Here is an 18594-nt window from a genome sequence, read left to right as displayed (position 1 = left end):
ATTTAAACATAAACCTTTAAATTCTGCTGATATTTCAGTATTTTAAAAACTTTTAAAAGAACAATCCTCTTTCTATTCACAAATATTTATTTTCTTTCATGTTTGTCCAGCAGCCTAAGTGTCCTTTAAGCTGTGCAGCAGCCTTTTAAATGCCATACAGGTGCTCAGGGCAGTGGCCGGGAGAGATGCCTCTCCCTCGGCCACGGATCTGCTGCAGCTGGGGGAGACGCGCCACTTCCCCAGCCTCAACCCAGCCTGGTCCGGACCTGCCGCGGCTGTGGGAGAGGCACCTATCCCATGGCCCCAGCCCTGGAACTGCCACAGTGGGGAGAGGCTCCCCTCCCGCCCAGCCCAAGTGCTGCTGTGCAGGGGAGTCCTCTCTCCCGGTCGCAGCCCCAGGGCAGCCTGCACCCCAAATGCCTCATCCCTGGCACCACCCCAGAGCCCGCCCTGAGCCCCGCACCACATGAATTTTGTTATGTGCACCAATATGGTGGTGATGTGTCATACATCACCTCCATATTGGTGCACATCACCTCCATACTGGTGCACATAACAAAATTCATTCCATACATGGGTGGGAAAAATTAGAGGGAACACTGCCAGCAGCTGTATCTTGAAACTTTGATATCTGATAATGACTTAAATGTTAATCTCCATCCTGCATTTAAAATATTACCTTAGCTCTCCCTTGGGTAGAGTTCAGAATACTATTTATTTATGTATTTATTTTGGTTACTCGCAAGACTCTTAGGTGCATGCATGTGGATGTTTTCATTATGGATAGATTAATTATGTGAATTATTCGTTTTATGTGATGCAACTGAGTAATGTTTAACGTTTTTTAAACATTTCAGCACTGGACATGCAGCAGTGTGGAATTTCCAATGATGGGGCAAAATCATTGTTAGATGCTTTTCAAAGTAATACAACTCTAGTGATATTGGATGTAAGAAAAAATCCATTAATTGGTACGTACTTTTATCTGTCCTTCCATTCTGATTAAAAAACAAAGATATTTCATTTATACCTTTTTAAAAAAAGTAGCACTTTCAGAAAAATTAAACCAAATTTTACTGAATATTTGCCAAGTACATTTTAAATAAAGGGAGATGTTGACTTGTTTTATCTCGCTTTATTTCTGTGATTAGGGCTGTCAATTAATCGCAGTTAACTTATGCGATTAACTCAAAAATGTTAAAACTGTGATTAATCAGAGTTTTAATTGCACTATTAAACAATAGAATAAGAATTGGAATTTAATCTTTTGGATTTTTTTCTACATTTTCATATATATTTTATTCTGTGTTGTAATTGAAATCAAAGTGTATATTTTTTATTACAAATATTTGCACTGTAAAAATGATAAACAAAAAAAATATTGCACTACAGTACTTGTATTAGGTGAATTGAAAAATACTATTTCTTTTGCATGGAGTGAAAATTACAGATGCAGGCATAAGTATACTGACGCATGAAGAAAAGGGAGTGTGTCAGTATATTTATGCCTGCATGTAACTGGGCCCCGGCGGCGCCTCCTGCTGGTCGTCTTAAGGAAGTTCCAGCCTCTGGAGCACCCTCTTCAGGCCGGTGTCTCGCCTTGCTGCTGGCTTCTGTGACCCTCCCAGGACCCCGGTGCCCCTTTCACTGGGTGCTGCGCCCTGGCAGTACCCCACAGTTCTGGGTCTCCCCCTCGCAGGGGAACCCCCCACCCACTATCCCTACCTCGCCTCATTCGTAGGCTCCTGCCAGTCACCAGATAGCCCCCACGCCCTGGGTTCAGACTGCAGTATCACTCATCACAGGCAAGGTTGGGTTTGGACCTGCTGCCTCTGTGTAACCTTGGGCTGTCCCCTGCAACCCCAGTTCCTGTTGGACCAAATGCTAGGCCGCAGCCTGGGGCTTTCAAGGCTGGAGCTCCCCAGCGCCTCAGGCCCTTCCCCAGCCCTGCTCCAATCTAGATACTTTGCTTAGGTCCCTGCAGCCAGGTCCCTCACAAGGGCCACTGGATCTGTCTGGGACGTGGCCCCCAGCTGCGGCTGCTCTGCCAATCAGCCCAGCTCTTCCCCTGTCCCAGCCCTCTCCCAAGGCTATCTTTAAACCCTTCTGGGCCCAAGTGGGTGTCCACCCCACTACACTGCATCTGTAATTTTCACTCCATGCATCTGAAGAAGTGGACTTTTTACCCACAAAAGCTTATGCCCAAATAAATCTGTTAGTTTTTAAGGTGCCACTGGACTCCTTGTTGCTTTTGTGGATACAGACTAATATGGCTACCCCTCTGATACGATTTCTTTTGGTTTTCTTTCAGTGCAAATACTTGTAATCAAAAATAAATATGAAGTGAGCACTGTACACTTTGTATTCTGTGTTGTAATTGAAATCAGTATGCTTGAAAATGTAGAAAACATTCAAAAATGTTTAAATAAATGGTATTCTATTATTTAACAACGCAATTAATCGTGATTAATTTTTGAATATTTTTTATAAAATAATCTAATATTGAAATTAATTAAATGAGTTTGTTTCACTCTAGATCACACTTTGATGAAAAAACTTATTGAAAGAGTTCTCATGAATGGAAACGGTGCCAGTTCAGAGGTATGTTTCAGGCATTCTGGAATGACTTCTGTTTATCTATATTTGGATTTAAAACAAACCATGATATTATGACACCACGTGATTCTGTACAGATTAGTATAACTGTTTTTATTTAATATTAAATAAAAACAATGTTCAGGTTGCAGTTAAAATCACCAAAGTTTAGAAAATGCAAAAGTTAAAGCACCAGCAGCAGCATTAACTATGCCACTTTGAACATCCTGTATGTTGTAAAATACACAAAATATAAACTAATAAAACAGGAATTAGTTACTTAACAAAAAAAATAGAAATAGAAAACAGTGCAAATGTACAACATAATCAAGTTAAAAATGCTGTTGGAAGTTCTGTGTCTTCTGTAAGCTCTGATGTTTAGTGGTCTTTAATTGGTCAACCTTAATGTCTCAGTAAAGCTGTTCTTTGTGTTCCTAATTCCCTAGGTTAGGAAAATAACACCTAACCTAAAATATATGATAGTTTTTTTTTTAAATCCGTGAATTAAATTCTTCTTCGAGTGATTGCACATGTCCATTGTGCCCCCTGTGTACAGTTATTGAAGATCTTTTTACCTCACTAGTACCCTTTGGAACAGTCCTCCGCTTTGATGGCCACACCATCTTGTACTGTGGTACACCAGGTCAAAGTCATTATGAGACCCCATCCCAGCTTCATGCCTAAGGTGCTCTCAGATTGGTACCTAGCACAATGTATTTCTCTCCCTGTGTTCTTCTCCAGACCCCATTCCCACCTATGGGAATCTTGTCTCCTGACCGCAAGTGTAAATAGGGTGTTCTGCTCTTACTTGGAAAATACCAAACCTTTTATAAAATCCCCAATAAGTTATTTGTAGCATTTGGGGAGATGTGAGGGAACTAGAGGCTCTCACTGGATTAGGAGATGTATGAAACATTATTACATCTCACGTGGGAAACCAGTACACTCTACTATAAAATACATACTCCATGAGAGCCAATGTAGCATAATTGCATTAGGCAAGTTCCCTTAATGAAGATAAGCACAGCAGCATTGTGCTTATCTTGGATTTAACTTATAATGGGATTTAACATTGTGCTCCAGTGCTTAGTTTAGGAGACTTACGCTACAATCCATATTTAACTAAACTCCTAGCTCACTGTCCTGCTGGTGGACCTCACTATATGTTAGTCTCCCACAAGTGGGAAGACTCACAAGACCTTGAAGAAGAAAGGGAGATTACTTATCAGTGACTGTTGTTCTTCAAGAATTACGTCTGTGTATTTGCTCTCTCTGCCTACCTTCTCTTCTGTCTCATAGTTCTATATAACATCAGGTCTCTGTGGTTAGGGAGAAGGAACTGAGACAGTTGGGGATTGCACACCCTTATATGAAGCATCTCCCAAAGGACACAGCTTTTCAAAGCAGTTCCACATCTCAATGCCAGAGAGAGTGTATCCCACAAATGTGAATACAAGTGTGAAAATGCAGACATGACTCTCGAAGAACAACTGTAAATGGCAATTAGCCCAACTGTCAGACCTGCAAATTCAACCTGGACTCTGAAAGTCCAGCTATGTTCACTCTTGCTTATATTTTGTGGTTAATTTATTAAGCTTCACTTGCAGAATCTTTTTCTGTTGTCTTATGAGCCAGATTAGAATCCAGTTAATTTTCCCATAATTGTTGGCTCTGCTGTAAAAAGTAGTAAAAACTTTTTTGTCCATAAAGTATGTAAATCTGACTCTGAATACAAGGAAGGCAGATCAGCTGAGAAAGATAAAGCTGCTTTTACATTAACATTCTTTTCTGATCATCACCACACTAATAGAGAGAATCATAAAATCCTACCAGAATGCTCTTAATAATTTCATGCGTTGGGGGTGTAGGATTTTCTGATGTGACAAATGCTGTTGTATTGATGCCAAGCTTTTTGGAGCCAGTGTCTTCCATGTGCCATTACAAGGAGGCATATACTTCAAAAAGCAAACAAAACACTGGAATAGATACTTGGAATATAAAGCTAGAAAAATACTGGTCAGACCCAGTCCTTTTTGAGAATCGTCAAAAAAGCATGATGTCACCTTGAAGGAAAACAGTAAATTCAAAGCACCGCATTTCCTTTGATCTCAATACACTTCAATTTTAGTGTGAATTCTTATGGCAGGTGTGCCCTATTGGCATGCCCTATCACTGCAAGCACTGAAAAAACAAACAAAAAAACAAAAAACTTGATGCTGTTTTAAAAAAAGCTGTATTTTATTTGTACTATAATATCTTACTAGAAAGTCTTTATTACTCTGGAGAAGTTTGGCTTGAGCCAGACATTCCAACGAGTCAGCTCTGTAGGGGAGCATAGAAAGCAAGTACCAGTTTTTTCCTTTTTACAGGGCATGTTCTGTTTTTCTTACTATAAAAGGAGAACTATTGCACAGAGGAAGAAAAGTTGGATGGGGGTGCTTCAGAGGTGTTCTGGGAACATTTGCCTGCAGATAGTATGATGTTTATATCCAATTAAGTTGGACATTATTTTCTTATAAGAAGTGATCACACCCTCTAAAAATCTTGAAGATTTTTAACTCATTCCTGTTTATTGAAAACTCAAATTTGTTAACAAGGCTACATAAGTGAAGTTTATTAAATAAAATATTCAATATAGAAAAGTAATCTTTAGCATATTAGCTATGAAACTCCAAAGCCAGTACCTCCGGAAATATCAGTTACTAAAATGAAGTTAACATTTTGGGGGTTTTGTGTTTTTGTTTTTATTTAATGTTCTAGTACAAGTGGCTGACATCTCCTTCAAAGGATATTCTCAAACCTAAATCAAAAAAAAGAACTATTGTCCTAGGAAGTGGTCGGAAAGGAAAAGCTACTATTCGTATTGGTAATACTGCCTTCCCTTTCTCTTTGAAAGAAATCAAAAGTTATTTCTAAGCTTGTCAGTTCTTGCTTTCTACATGACCCCATCTGTCTAGAAAGAAGGCAGTGAAATTGGTCCCAAGAGGATGGCAAATACAAATTGTAATAACACAGTTTTCATTTACTTCATACAAACACTTCATCTCTGTATGATGATTTTACTATACATGTAGTTGATCTCAATAGTGAGAGGAAAAATAAAGAGAATTTTTTTGTGAAGAATAGCAGGTGGGAGGAAAATTAGTTGTAGTGCTTTTGGTTATGAAATAACCATTGAAACTACATTCTTAAACCAACAATTAGCCCCTAGCCATCCCACAGATTAAAAATACTAGCTGCTGATCTCTTGTTCTGTTCTTATGTTGATCATCACTCTAGTCATTAACTGGGATACCTTTTATGTTGATGACATTAGACATAGCTAATAGTACTTTCCCTATTAGAACAGAGGTAGGAAAACCTCAGCTGTAGACAGGTTTCAGAGTAGCAGCCGTGTTAGTCTGTATCCGCAAAAAGGAAAGGAAGACCTGTGCCACCTTAGAGACTAACAAATTTATTTGAGCATAAGCTTTTGTGAGCGACAGCTCACTTCATCGGATGCATTCAGTGGAACTGAATGCATCCGATGAAGTGAGCTGTCGCTCACGAAAGTCTCTAAGGTGCCACAAGTCCTTCTTTTCTTTTTTCTCAGCTGTAGAGTTTCCCCTCTTCTAGTTTGGAAAAACTGAATTGAATAGTTTCAGCCCCTCTCGTCAAATTTCACTGCTTCCTTCCTGTTGGGGCATAAAAGAGACCAGACTGCATTTAGGGTTTGTCTAAACACAAAAGTTTGTATTGCTTTAACTTTGCTGGTATACTCAAAGTAGTACAAGCCCCCCAGTGTGAATACAGTTATAACTGTATAAAGGTTTTTTTATCAGTATAATTTATTTCTCTTCCTTTACAGGAAGCACTGTTCTACCAGTATAATTGTGCCCATATGTGGGGTTCTATTGGTATAATTATTTCCATAAAATTTGACACCCTAATCAAAATATTTTTATTGGTACAAAAACTGTGTCTAGACCAGGCCTTATTTTTTTCTTCCCCTTTTTCCTGGTGCTTGGTAGAATTAGTAACATTCTTTGGGAGTTCCTTTTCTGTTTGAGAGGTAGCAATATTTTCAATAGACTGTGTACTTAGGTTCATGCAGAATGAACTTAGAAGCGATCAAAGATACAAAAGCAAAAGATCCAATAATTTGGGAGCAGCATAAGCAGTGATCCCACATGGCCAGACAAGAACACTTTATGGAAAATCAGGTGAAAATTTGAAGATTAGGATTCAACAACTGAATTCCAATCTAAAACGAAGTAGAATAAACACTTCAAAAAACCCAAAAACCCCAACCCTGAAAATGTGTTTTAGAATAGCTAAAATTTGCCCAATGTTCTATGTGTTCCCTAAAATACAAAAGTTCTCCAGATTTTCTCATTGCTGAATGAGAATTCCTACTTCTGCTGATCCCATTTCACATCAATTAACACACAGTCAGTAGAAAAGCAAAATAAGCACATCTGAATGATGTGTGCTGTATCAGCAAGACCCTTTCCTTCCCTCCTAGGATGACTTTGCCATACTTTATGCACTCTTTGAACTGCTATGGCTCTTGGAGGCTTGGCAGCAGATGGTTGTCTATTTTTTCATGTCTCAGGCTTTCCATAGCAGACTCTCCACTGCCAGCATAAGATAGGATGAATCTGGCTCTATGTGTGAATGGCAGTCGTGTCGCTTCTTTACTGCAAGTAAACCTGCTAATTTGAATAAATTAGTCAAAATGTTCTTATTTTGAATATATATCTCTTAAACATGAGCTAATGAATGCAACACATGATAGTCTAAATATTTTTTTAAAAGGTTACTAAAATCCTATTTAATTGCATTTCTTTGGCTGTTTCTCTTGTTTTAATCCTTTGCTTCAGTGATTTGGAGACACAGAGGTAAGCATAATAAGTCAAGCTGTGCAGAATCGGTAGATTTCAAAGGGCTTGAAATTGAGGCGGTTGTGAGGATGGGGAGACAAATTCCTGCTGCTGCTAAGTGTTTTTTTTTTGTTTTGTTTTGTTTTTTTTTAACCCGTCCTTAATCCTAGTTACTTGCTAAACTGTGACCAGGAATTTGAAATCCCATCAACATCAATCATGTCTTTTTACACTCCCACCAGATTAGCAGGATTATGGAATGTCCTCCAGAGAAATATAACTCAAAGTAAAATAATGTATTTCCATTTTCAGACATTTCACTGAGGTAAATGATATAAACTTCATGAGCACTTCGAGTGTTGCTGGTTCTAACTGATGCAAGACCAAAGGTGGGGTGGGCACTTAGCTATACAGTCAGGAATGTGGTGCAGTCCATACTGTAAGCTAAATCAGCCTCTGGGCTAATGGATATAAGGATATATTCTCACTCTCTTGGTACTGAAGAATACCTGAACTATTTTCACTCAAGCATTCAAAAACGAAAAATTCATTCTTAGTCAGAAACTCGCCCTGAAAAATTTCAGCTGGAAAGGTGTATGTTTGAGAAAGTTATGAGCAGCTGAAAGAGGATCCTTAAAATGGAAATGTCAAAGCAACCTTAACTCTAGCTATCTCTCCATGTTGTAACTGTAATAAACTCTCTCTTCTCTCCGTATTCCTGCTTTACGATACAGGATTAGCATCTAAAAAGTCCACACACCCTGGAAAGAGTCCATCTGATAAAGATAGCTATTCACCAAAACCATTACCACCAGGTGCATATGGTTTCCTACCTTGGCGTACTGCAGCGCGTGCAAAGAGGTGCAGGTGAAGTATTGAAAGCATGAGGAAGAAAATACAACATGCAGATTCTATCTTGGATTATGGTAGAATAAGTGGATGTGGTTTACAAAGGTCATACTGTAAGCACGGGTGGGAAACTTTTCTTTTTTTAAATATGGAGTTATAGTATCTCCTAGAACTGGAAGGGACCTTGAAAGATCATTGAGTCCAGTCCCCTGCCTTCACAGCAGGACCAAGTACCATCCCTTATTTTTGCCCCAGATCCCTAAATGGCCCCCTCAAGGATTGAGCTCACAACCCTGGGTTTAGCAGGCCAATGCTCAAACCACTGAGCTATCCCTCCCCCCTAATTCAGCTGATCAATTCCTTTTGTTGAGTCATATCACCTAGCATTAGTGACAACACTTTTTAATGCTTGTTACTCCTTTTAGCTCTGCTGTGCTAACACAACTGGGAGAGGCTAAGCAGGGTACTTATTCCTTCTTGTACATCATCAAGATAATTGTTTACTAAGTTCCAATCAGTTTATGCAACCATACAAATAAACATATAATTTATCTTTTTGTCATGTTTCTCCATCAGTCTGCTTTTGCCACACAGATTCACAAAACAACAGCCACTTTCTTTACTACTTTCCTACCTGGCTTATTTACCTGTCTGTCTTTTTATTTGCTGTGTTTTTCACCTAATGTGGAGTTAATTGAATTTCCCACATCTGCTCACTTTCTGCAACCTTTAAAAAGAAAGAGTGGGAAATCTTCCACAATTGAGACAGCAGTAAAGGCGCAAGAAATTGACCACTGGATCTGGGTGATGGAGGATCTTTGTTGAACCTCATCATCCAGGCAGGGTAAGGTATGCAGAAGTTTGTAATCCACTCTACATTAGCGGAATTGAGCAGCTCCTCAGAATGGGAGACTGTGTTGTTTGTGGTTAGAGGAATGATAGAGTTGGGGACACAAGCAGTGAAATGGGCCAAAGCTCTTCTCAGGTTAGAAGAGGCTAGCAGGAGGAGGTAATGGCCATGCATAGCTCCTAAGCCTTACAGGAGTTACCTGACCCTCCTCCTCCCCCACCCCACCTTGGGTGACAAAACTGACTCCAAACAATAGCAGAATAAATGTTAACTTCCACTACCCTAGCATATTCATTTTGGTGTGTTAACTTAATCATAACTTGAAAATTTAGTTGGATGCTCATGAATGATGCTGCATAATTTAATGTGGCTTGGCTACATCAATCAGCATGAGGGATGCCTTGCTGCCTAGTTTTTAGGCCTATTGTGCAACATACTACAAACAGCTTTGGTTACACCTGAGCTAACCTAGTGAAGACAGTTGGTCTGCACAAGTGTTTCAGAGGGCACAGACCAGGCCACAGTGATCTCTGCATTCATGACTTCTTTTGCAGCTAAGTGTCTAAGAGTGAAGCCACAAACATTGAAAAACTCCAGCTGGTACAAACATAATAGCAGTGGTTGCTGTAAACACATTAGTTTTGGACTCTGCTTTCTGCATTAGCTCCCCATTGAATATAGAATACAGTTCAGGGTTTCTCTCATGATACTAAAATCCCTCAATGGGATTGGCCCTACCTACCTGTGATACCACCTCATTTCTGACCATGACCTCCCAAGGTATCTGTATTCCTCTAGCACAATGAAATTGTCAGTTGACATGGCTCCCATCACCATAATCTTTGAGTGCTTCCCAAATATTTAAAGAGACATTAATATTGTTGTTTCTTTTTCTTCTGAGTTTGTTGGTGAAATTATTTCACTGGTTTATAGTTGTTTGGTGGAGGCCTGTGAATGCAGGGGACAGAACTTTCACAGAAGCTGGATCTAGTTTGAGGCACTCCCTCCTGTGAGGAATAAGACAGACCATAGACCTTACCACTTTCAGAATTAAATACAAAACTTATTTCTTTGACTTACTTTCCCTCAAGTTTTTTTGCACATCCACAAACATAGTCCCCCTTCAAAATATTATAATCAGGATATTTCTGCTAGAGATTGGGAAGGAAAAAAGAGTAATTGTTGCTATTTCTGGGTTGGTTGGTGGTTTGGTTTTTATTAAGGTGCTCAGATACCAGGGCACTAGGAGGGCTTTATAAGGACTTAAAAATACTGAGAGCATAATTTTGAAGGCACTAGGAATGCACAGGTGTAACCGAAGGAAAAATCTGGTTTGCTACAGCCTTTCTTGCTGGTGGTGATGCACAAGAAGGAAAGGCTGCAGCTTACCATTATGAGCCTAGGTGCAGGTCTAACTTTTAGTTTACAAGTGAAAATAGCTCTTTTAAGCAATAATTTTGATCTTGCAAGCATTGAGACATTGGAATCCACAATGCCATTTTTACGTAGTTCCTGCATGAGCAGGTTTGGCCAAGGAAACGTACAATGAAACTGTACATGTAGTTACAAATAATTTATAAAATTAGAGGCCAAGATATGTAGAACTGGAAGCCTAAAGTTATGTTCCTGAATACATATTTAATCATTTAAATGAGACCTGATTTTCAAAACTGTCAAGCACCCAACATATCTTATAAACTCCAAAGGCAGCTGCAATGGTGCCACATTAGGCTGCTTATTTAGGTTTCTAAATATGGACTTAGGAGCTTAACTTTAGCCACCTACTTTTGAAAGCGTGGCCTAAATCTTGATTAGAAAGTAGAGCTACTTTGTTGTACAGAACGATATTTTAATGAGTTTGTTCAAAGAATCCTGTAAAGTATTTTTATACCGTGTTTTAACTATTATTTCTTTTGAATATCTTAGCAATGTGTATTTGTAGGATCAAGACCTTTAATCAAAATTATACCTTGAAATTGCAGTGTTGACAAAATTACAATATTTTTCTCAAAAAACCCACCCCGATTTAAACATATCGTTGTAGGGGATTCCCAGTGGATGGTACCCAGGAGTTACCACTGAAGTTTCAGGTATGATTATCAGCTACATATCACTAGGTAGGCGCATGTTGCAGTACTGTAGATAATATGCTGAACAAATAAAAAAAAATCCTTTGTACCCAGAGAGCTTCCAGTATAAAACCACTTGTTTTTGCTGACAAAACAGAAGTGGAGTGTGTTTTTTATGGCTTAAATGGTTCCTGGAAGCATGGAAACTGTGTGTGTGAAAACACTTCATGGTCACACTTTGGGGAACATTTGGGAAGAATTTTTTTTTTAAGCAATACTTGAGGTTTTATTTTCTTCCTTTGTGTCAGGTTTTTTTTTTTTTAAATTGCCAAATAAGTGGTTTTAATACTATTTTCTGAGTTTCTTTTTTAAATTAAGCAAATCTATACTTGTAAGACTCCAACATAACTAAGAAGAAGATAATTAAGATGGCATGGCTTTGCATTTTTTATTATTAAGGATGTTTGTGGTTCGAAAACTCCATACTACAGCATATCTTATCCCCCCTCAAGCCTTTGTGAAGACTAATTCCATACTGACTTAAACTGAAATAAATGTCCACATGAGAGGATTACATTGATTTCACTAAATCAGTACAGTGTTCTCATGTAGACAGGCCTCAGTTGTTTTTTGTTTTTTTAAAATTTAGCTTAAATCGAAATATTTTGAGTTTGGTTAATTGTTTTATAGAAGATATTGAGGGAAGAATACTAATGAAATCACTAGCACCAATCACCTGCTTTGAGGTTTCAGAGTAACAGCTGTGTTAGTCTGTATTCGCAAAAAGAAAAGGAGTACTTGTGGCACCTTAGAGACTAACCAATTTATTTGAGCATAAGCTTTCTTGAGCTACAGCTCACTTCATCGGATGCATACTGTGGAAAGTGTACACACAAAGCATGAAAAAATACCTCCTCCCACCCCACTCTCCTGCTGGTAATAGCTTATCTAAAGTGATCACTCTCCTTACAATGTGTATGATAATCAAGGTGGGCCATTTCCAGCACAAATCCAGGGTTTAACAAGAACGTCTGAGATGGGGGGGGCAGGTAGGAAAAAACAAGGGGAAATAGGTTACCTTGCATAATGACTTAGCCATTCCCAGTCTCTATTCAAGCCTAAGTTAATTGTATCCAATTTGCAAATGAATTCCAATTCAACAGTTTCTCGCTGGAGTCTGGATTTGAAGTTTTTTTGTTGTAATATCGCAACTTTCATGTCTGTAATCGCGTGACCAGAGAGATTGAAGTGTTCTCTGGCTGGTTTATGAATGTTATAATTCTTGACATCTGATTTGTGTCCATTTATTCTTTTACGTAGAGACTGGCCAGTTTGACCAATGTACATGGCAGAGGGGCATTGCTGGCACATGATGGCACATATCACATTGGTGGATGTGCAGGTGAACGAGCCTCTGATAGTGTGGCTGATGTTATTAGGCCCTGTGATGGTGTCCCCTGAATAGATATGTGGGCACAGTTGGCAACAGGCTTTGTTGCAAGGATAAGTTCCTGAGTTAGTGGTTCTGTTGTGTGGTATGTGGTTGCTGGTGAGTATTTGCTTCAGGTTGGGGGGCTGTCTGTAGGCAAGGACTGGCCTGTCTCCCAAGATTTGTGAGAGTGTTGAGTCATCCTTCAGGATAGGTTGTAGATCCTTAATAATACGTTGGAGGGGTTTTAGTTGGGGGCTGAAGGTGACGGCTAGTGGCGTTCTGTTATTTTCTTTGTTAGGCCTGTCCTGTAGTAGGTGACTTCTGGGAACTCTTCTGGCTCTATCAATCTGTTTCTTCACTTTCGCAGGTGGGTATTGTAGTTGTAAGAATGCTTGATAGAGATCTTGTAGGTGTTTGTCTCTGTCTGAGGGGTTGGAGCAAATGCGGTTGTATCGCAGAGCTTGGCTATAGATGATGGATCGTGTGGTGTGGTCAGAGTGAAAGCTGGAGGCATGTAGGTAGGAATAGCGGTCAGTAGGTTTCCGGTATAGGGTGGTGTTTATGTGACCATTGCTTATTAGCACCGTAGTGTCCAGGAAGTGGATCTCTTGTGTGGAATGGACCAGGCTGAGGTTGATGGTGGGATGGAAATTGTTGAAATCATGGTGGAATTCCTCAAGGGCTTCTTTTCCATGGGTCCAGATGATGAAGATGTCATCAATATAGGGCAAGGAGAGTAGGGGCGTTAGGGGACGAGAGCTGAGGAAGCGTTGTTCTACGTCAGACATAAAAATGTTGGCATACTGTGGGGCCATGCGGGTACCGATAGCAGTGCCGCTGATCTGAAGGTGTACATTGTCCCCAAATGTAAAATAGTTATGGGTAAGGACAAAGTCACAAAGTTCAGCCACCAGGTTAGCCGTGACATTGTCGGGGATAGTGTTCTTGACGGCTTGTAGTTCACCTTTGTGTGGAATGTTGGTGTAGAGGGCATCTACATCCATAGTGGCCAGGATGGTGTTATCAGGAAGATCACCTATGGATTGTAGTGTCCTCAGGAAGCTTGCAACAAAGCCCGTTGCCAACTGTGCCCACATATCTATTCAGGGGACACCATCACAGGGCCTAATAACATCAGCCACACTATCAGAGGCTCGTTCACCTGCACATCCACCAATGTGATATGTGCCAGCAATGCCCCTCTGCCATGTACATTGGTCAAACTGGCCAGTCTCTACGTAAAAGAATAAATGGACACAAATCAGATGTCAAGAATTATAACATTCATAAACCAGTCGGAGAACACTTCAATCTCTCTGGTCACGCGATTACAGACATGAAAGATGCGATATTACAACAAAAAAAACTTCAAATCCAGACTCCAGCGAGAAACTGTTGAATTGGAATTCATTTGCAAATTGGATACAATTAACTTAGGCTTGAATAGAGACTGGGAATGGCTAAGTCATTATGCAAGGTAACCTACTTCCCCTTGTTTTTTCCTACCGGCGCCGCCCCCCCCCCCCCCCCCCGATCTCAGACGTTCTTGTTAAACCCTGGATTTGTGCTGGAAATGGCCCACCTTGATTATCATACACATTGTAAGGAGAGTGATCACTTTAGACAAGCTATTACCAGCAGGAGAGTGGGGTGGGAGGAGGTATTTTTTTCATGCTTTGTGTGTATATAAAAAGTTCTACGCTTTCCACAGTATGTATCCGATGAAGTGAGCTGTAGCTCACAAAAGCTTATGCTCAAATAAATTGGTTAGTCTCTAAGGTGCCACAAGTCCTCCTTTTCTTTTTGCTTTGAGGTTGACGTCATTACATCTGTTACTGAAAGCATGATTATCTTATTGATGGTAATTTTAAAAAAATTGTCTGTAGGGGGCAAAGAGCCCTGACAGTTACAGCAAAATTTGCCATTCTCATATTTAGGTGTGATTTTAATGGAATAACGTCACTTTTTCAATGGAATAACGTCTCAACTGGAATCTGAGCTGATCAGGAATTAAACTAGCTTCCAGCATAACTTTAGTATTTCAGGGAGCTGCTCTAAGTTATGACCTTGCCTGGGTACCTCTGAGCATCTTTGCAACTCAGAGCTGTGCAGAATTACTGAAGCACTGTGCGCTATAACTGCCTCTCCTGCCTGCAGGCAGTCAGGTTCCCATCTGTCATAACAGAACTTAGGAGATCTCTGGGTAAGACAGTGGTTAGGATTTATCTTATGTATTACCTGTGTAGGGGGAATTCTCCCTTCGTCTGCTAAGGGGCTTTTATGGCCCCTATGCACTGTTACAGCAGAATTCAGGGACTGAGGGGAGAATCCTTCCCCATGTTTTTATTTGTACTATTAAGTGTCTTACACACTACTGACACTGCAGTGTTTCAAAATAACAACTGTCAAACTGTTGTTTTTGATTTTCCTGAGGCAGTGAGGCTAAATGTGTTGTCACTCACAACCACTGCACTGTATGTTCTGTGGAGATCATGCTTACATACAAACATGAAGAACCCTGTCATAATTGTAACAAAAATTTACCATCCAGGCACAACATTTACCTCTGTGCCCATTGTTATGATAATGAAACAATTAATATTTTAATAGTTTCTGGTGCTTAAAAAATACCCTTCCTGGTTGAATAAAATGTTTCAAGTTGAGTGTAAAGAGAGGCTACAAATAAAGTAAAAGCATCTGACAGGTGATACTCTGCCCCATTTTGGCATAGAAATTTCTTTTCAAAGGATTTATCATTCTCCTTCCACATGCACACTTATTTCTAGATTGTGTGGAACTATTTAAAATGAACATGTTGCAACTAATTCAGAAGAAAGAACTTGGTGGATGACAGCTTCTAATCGGAAGTGTTCACTAATATTATATGACTTATTTCCTTGTTAAGCATTGTTTAATAATGCTCGTATGTTCACTTATTTCATATAAGCAGACAGGCATTCCTGTGAAAGTGACAGTGGAAAGTGCTTCTACATCTGAAACTGAAGAAACAGAAGGGGCTTTAGAGGACATTATGCATGATTCTGATTTGACAAAATCCCCAGTTAAAACTAATGTAAGACGATATCAACAATTAAGGGTAAGAAGAAATAATTTAGTTCTTCAGAGTTTTCAAAAGATGAGTGCATAGAGCTTCTATTTTTCCAGAAAAATGGGGTTTTAGAATTAGGTTTAAATGGGTAAATAATCACTGAAAGGGAACTCTGAATATTTGCGTTCTTCTGTTATAACATATGGCGTATATGCCTCCATTCAACAGGGTATTTTAAGCACAGCTCCTGTCCTCAGTGGTTAAGGAGAACAGTTTGTCACCCTTCTCTTTACAACAACCTTTTACATGCTTGAAGACTGTTATTCTGTCCTGCGTCAGTCTTCTCTTCTCCAGACTAAACAAACCCAGTTTTTTCAGGGTTTCCTAAGGGGTCATGTCTTCTAGACCTCTAATAATTTTTGTTGCTCTCCTCTGGACTTCCTTCAGTTTGTCCATTTCTTTCTGGAAGTGTGGTGCCCAGTACTGGACACAGTACCTTATCAGTGTTGAGTAGAGTGGAAGAACTACTTTTCGTGTCTTGCTGACTTTTTTCATGCTAAATATGCTAGAATGATGTTTTGATTTTATTTTTTTGCGACAGTATTACGCATATTTAGTTTGTGAGCCACTGTAAGCTCCAAATTGTTTTCTGCAGTACTCCTTCCTAAGCAATCATTTCCCATTTTGTGTTTTTGCAATTAATTAATTATTCCTTCTGAAGTGGAATGCTTTGCATTTGTCCATATCAAATTGCATCCTATCTAATTCAGGTTTCAGAGTAACAGCCGTGTTAGTCTGTATTCGCAAAAAGAAAAGGAGTACTTGTGGCACCTTAGAGACTAACCAATTTATTTGAGCATGAGCTTTCGTGAGCTACAGCATCCGATGAAGTGAGCTGTAGCTCACGAAAGCTCATGCTCAAATAAATTGGTTAGTCTTTAAGGTGCCACAAGTACTCCTTTTCTTTTATCTAATTCAGACCATATTTCTAGTTTGTCAAGATCATTTTAAATTTTAATCTTGTCCTCCAAAGTGCCTGCAATCCCTCCCAGCTTGGTATCGTCTGTAAACTTTATAAGTGTACTTTCTATGCCATTATCCAAATAATTTATGAAGACATTGAAGAGAACGGGATGCAGGACAGATCCCTGCAGGACCCCACCTGACATACCTTTCCAGATTGACTGACTGTGAATCATTGATTACTCTCGGAGTACATTTTTCCAACCAGTTGCACATCTGCCTTATCATAGGTTTGTCTAGGCCAGAGGTGGGCAAACTGTGGCCCGCAGGCCACATCCGGCCTGCGGGAGCCTCCTGCCTGGCCCGATCGACTATCCCCTGGCCCTGCTGTTCCCTCTCCCCCGCAGCCTCAGGTCACTGCGCTGCTAGCGCAATGCTCTGGGTGGCGAGCTTCTCTCGGGCAGCCCAGCTGCAGAGCCGCAGCCTGACCGGGCGCTCTGTCTTGCGTGGTGGCGTGGCTGGCTCCAGCTGCGCGGCTGCCTGTCCTGGCGCTCTGGCGGCGTGGCTGTAGCACCGCCAGTCACCAGTGTTCCAGGCAGCGCGGTAAGGGGGCAGGGAGTAGGGGGGTTGGATAGAGGGCAGGAGAGTTCAGGGTGGTGGTCGGGTCTGGGGTGTGGATAGGGGGCAGGATGGTCAGAGGGCAGGGAACAGGGTGGTTGGATGGGGCAGGGGTCCTGGGGGGGGAAGCAGTCAGGAATGAGAAGAGCGGTTGGATGGGGCAACGGGGGGCAATCAGGGGCGGGAGTTCCGGGGGCTGTCAGGGGACAGGGAGTTGTGGGGGGTGGGGTGGGGCAGGGGTCCTGGAGGGGGGCCGTCAGGGGACAGGGAAGAGTTGGGGTTGGATGGGGAAGGAGTCTCAGGGGACGAGAAGCGGGGGGGGGAGGGGGGTCAGATGGGGGTCGGGCCATGCCTAGCTGTTTGGGGAGACACAGCCTTCCCTAACTGGCCCTTCATACAATTTCAGAAACCTGATGCGGCCCTCAGACCAAAAAGTTTGCCCGCCCCTGATCTAGGCTGTATTTCCCTAGTTTGTTTATGAGAAAGTCATGTGAGACGGTATCAAAAGCCTTATTAAAGTCTAGATGTATTACATCTATTGCTTTTGCCCACCCTGTCAAAGAAGGCTATTAGATTGGGTTGATGTGATTTGTTCATGACAAATCCATGTTGTCTGTTACTTATCACTTTATTACCTTCTAGATGCTTACAAATTCATTGTTTGATTTTTTTTGCTCTGTTATCTTTGGGATACCGAAGTTAAGCTGACTGGTCTATAACTCCCTGGGTTTTCCTTAGTGCCCCCTTTCTATAGATAGATACTATATTGCATTTTTTGAGTCTTCTGGGATCTCTCCTGTCCTTCACGAGTTCTCACAGATAATCACTCATGGCTTAGCGATCTCTTCAGCCAGTTCTTAAGTATTCTAGGATGTATTTTGTCAGATCCTACTGACTTGAAGACACTTTAAGTAATTCTTAATTTGTTTTTTTCCCTAATTTAGCTTCAGATCCTACCCCATTTACACTGGTACTCACTGTTAGTTGTCTGATCACTGCTAACCTTTTTGGTGAAAATGAAACAAAAATGGCATTTAACACTTCAGCCATTGCTGTGTTTTCTGGTACTGTCTTTCCCTTCTCATTTGAGGAATGAGCCTGCCTTGTCCTCTGTCTTCCTCTTGCTTCTAATGTATCTGTTAAATGTTTCCTGATGTACGAATCTATAAGAGCAATAATGAGGTAGTTATTTCTGTTTCCTTAAAAATTCATAGAGGGAGTAAATGTATTTTTAACTTAGTTTTTTTTTTTAAATAAAATACTTTAATGTACCTTGTACAAAAATGTTTTTAAAAGTAAATTGAAAT

At 40.4% G+C, this 18594-nt stretch overlaps 1 protein-coding gene across 5 annotated transcripts in view; it reads left to right on the top strand.

Moving 5' to 3' along the window:
- The window catches only part of CEP78 (centrosomal protein 78), a 52774-nt gene that overhangs the window by 20274 nt on the left and 13906 nt on the right, over nt 1-18594 (top strand). For 2 of the 5 annotated variants that reach the window (XM_084628402.1, XM_084628403.1), the window contains exons 7-13: nt 858-971; nt 2537-2601; nt 5356-5461; nt 7458-7475; nt 8192-8324; nt 11201-11246; nt 15605-15754. In XM_084628402.1, the coding sequence (XP_084484528.1) occupies nt 858-971; nt 2537-2601; nt 5356-5461; nt 7458-7475; nt 8192-8324; nt 11201-11246; nt 15605-15754 (632 nt within the window). The remainder of the gene's footprint in view (nt 1-857; nt 972-2536; nt 2602-5355; nt 5462-7457; nt 7476-8191; nt 8325-11200; nt 11247-15604; nt 15755-18594) is intronic. The other 3 variants (XM_084628404.1, XM_084628406.1, XM_084628405.1) reach the window with 3 other exon arrangements.

Source organism: Lepidochelys olivacea (genome assembly GCF_965140295.1).
Source record: "Lepidochelys olivacea isolate rLepOli2 genome assembly, chromosome: 5".
NCBI lineage: Eukaryota > Metazoa > Chordata > Testudines > Cheloniidae > Lepidochelys > Lepidochelys olivacea.
The sequence above is the reverse complement of the archived record's forward strand: the minus strand, read 5'-3'. Positions and strand labels throughout refer to the sequence as shown.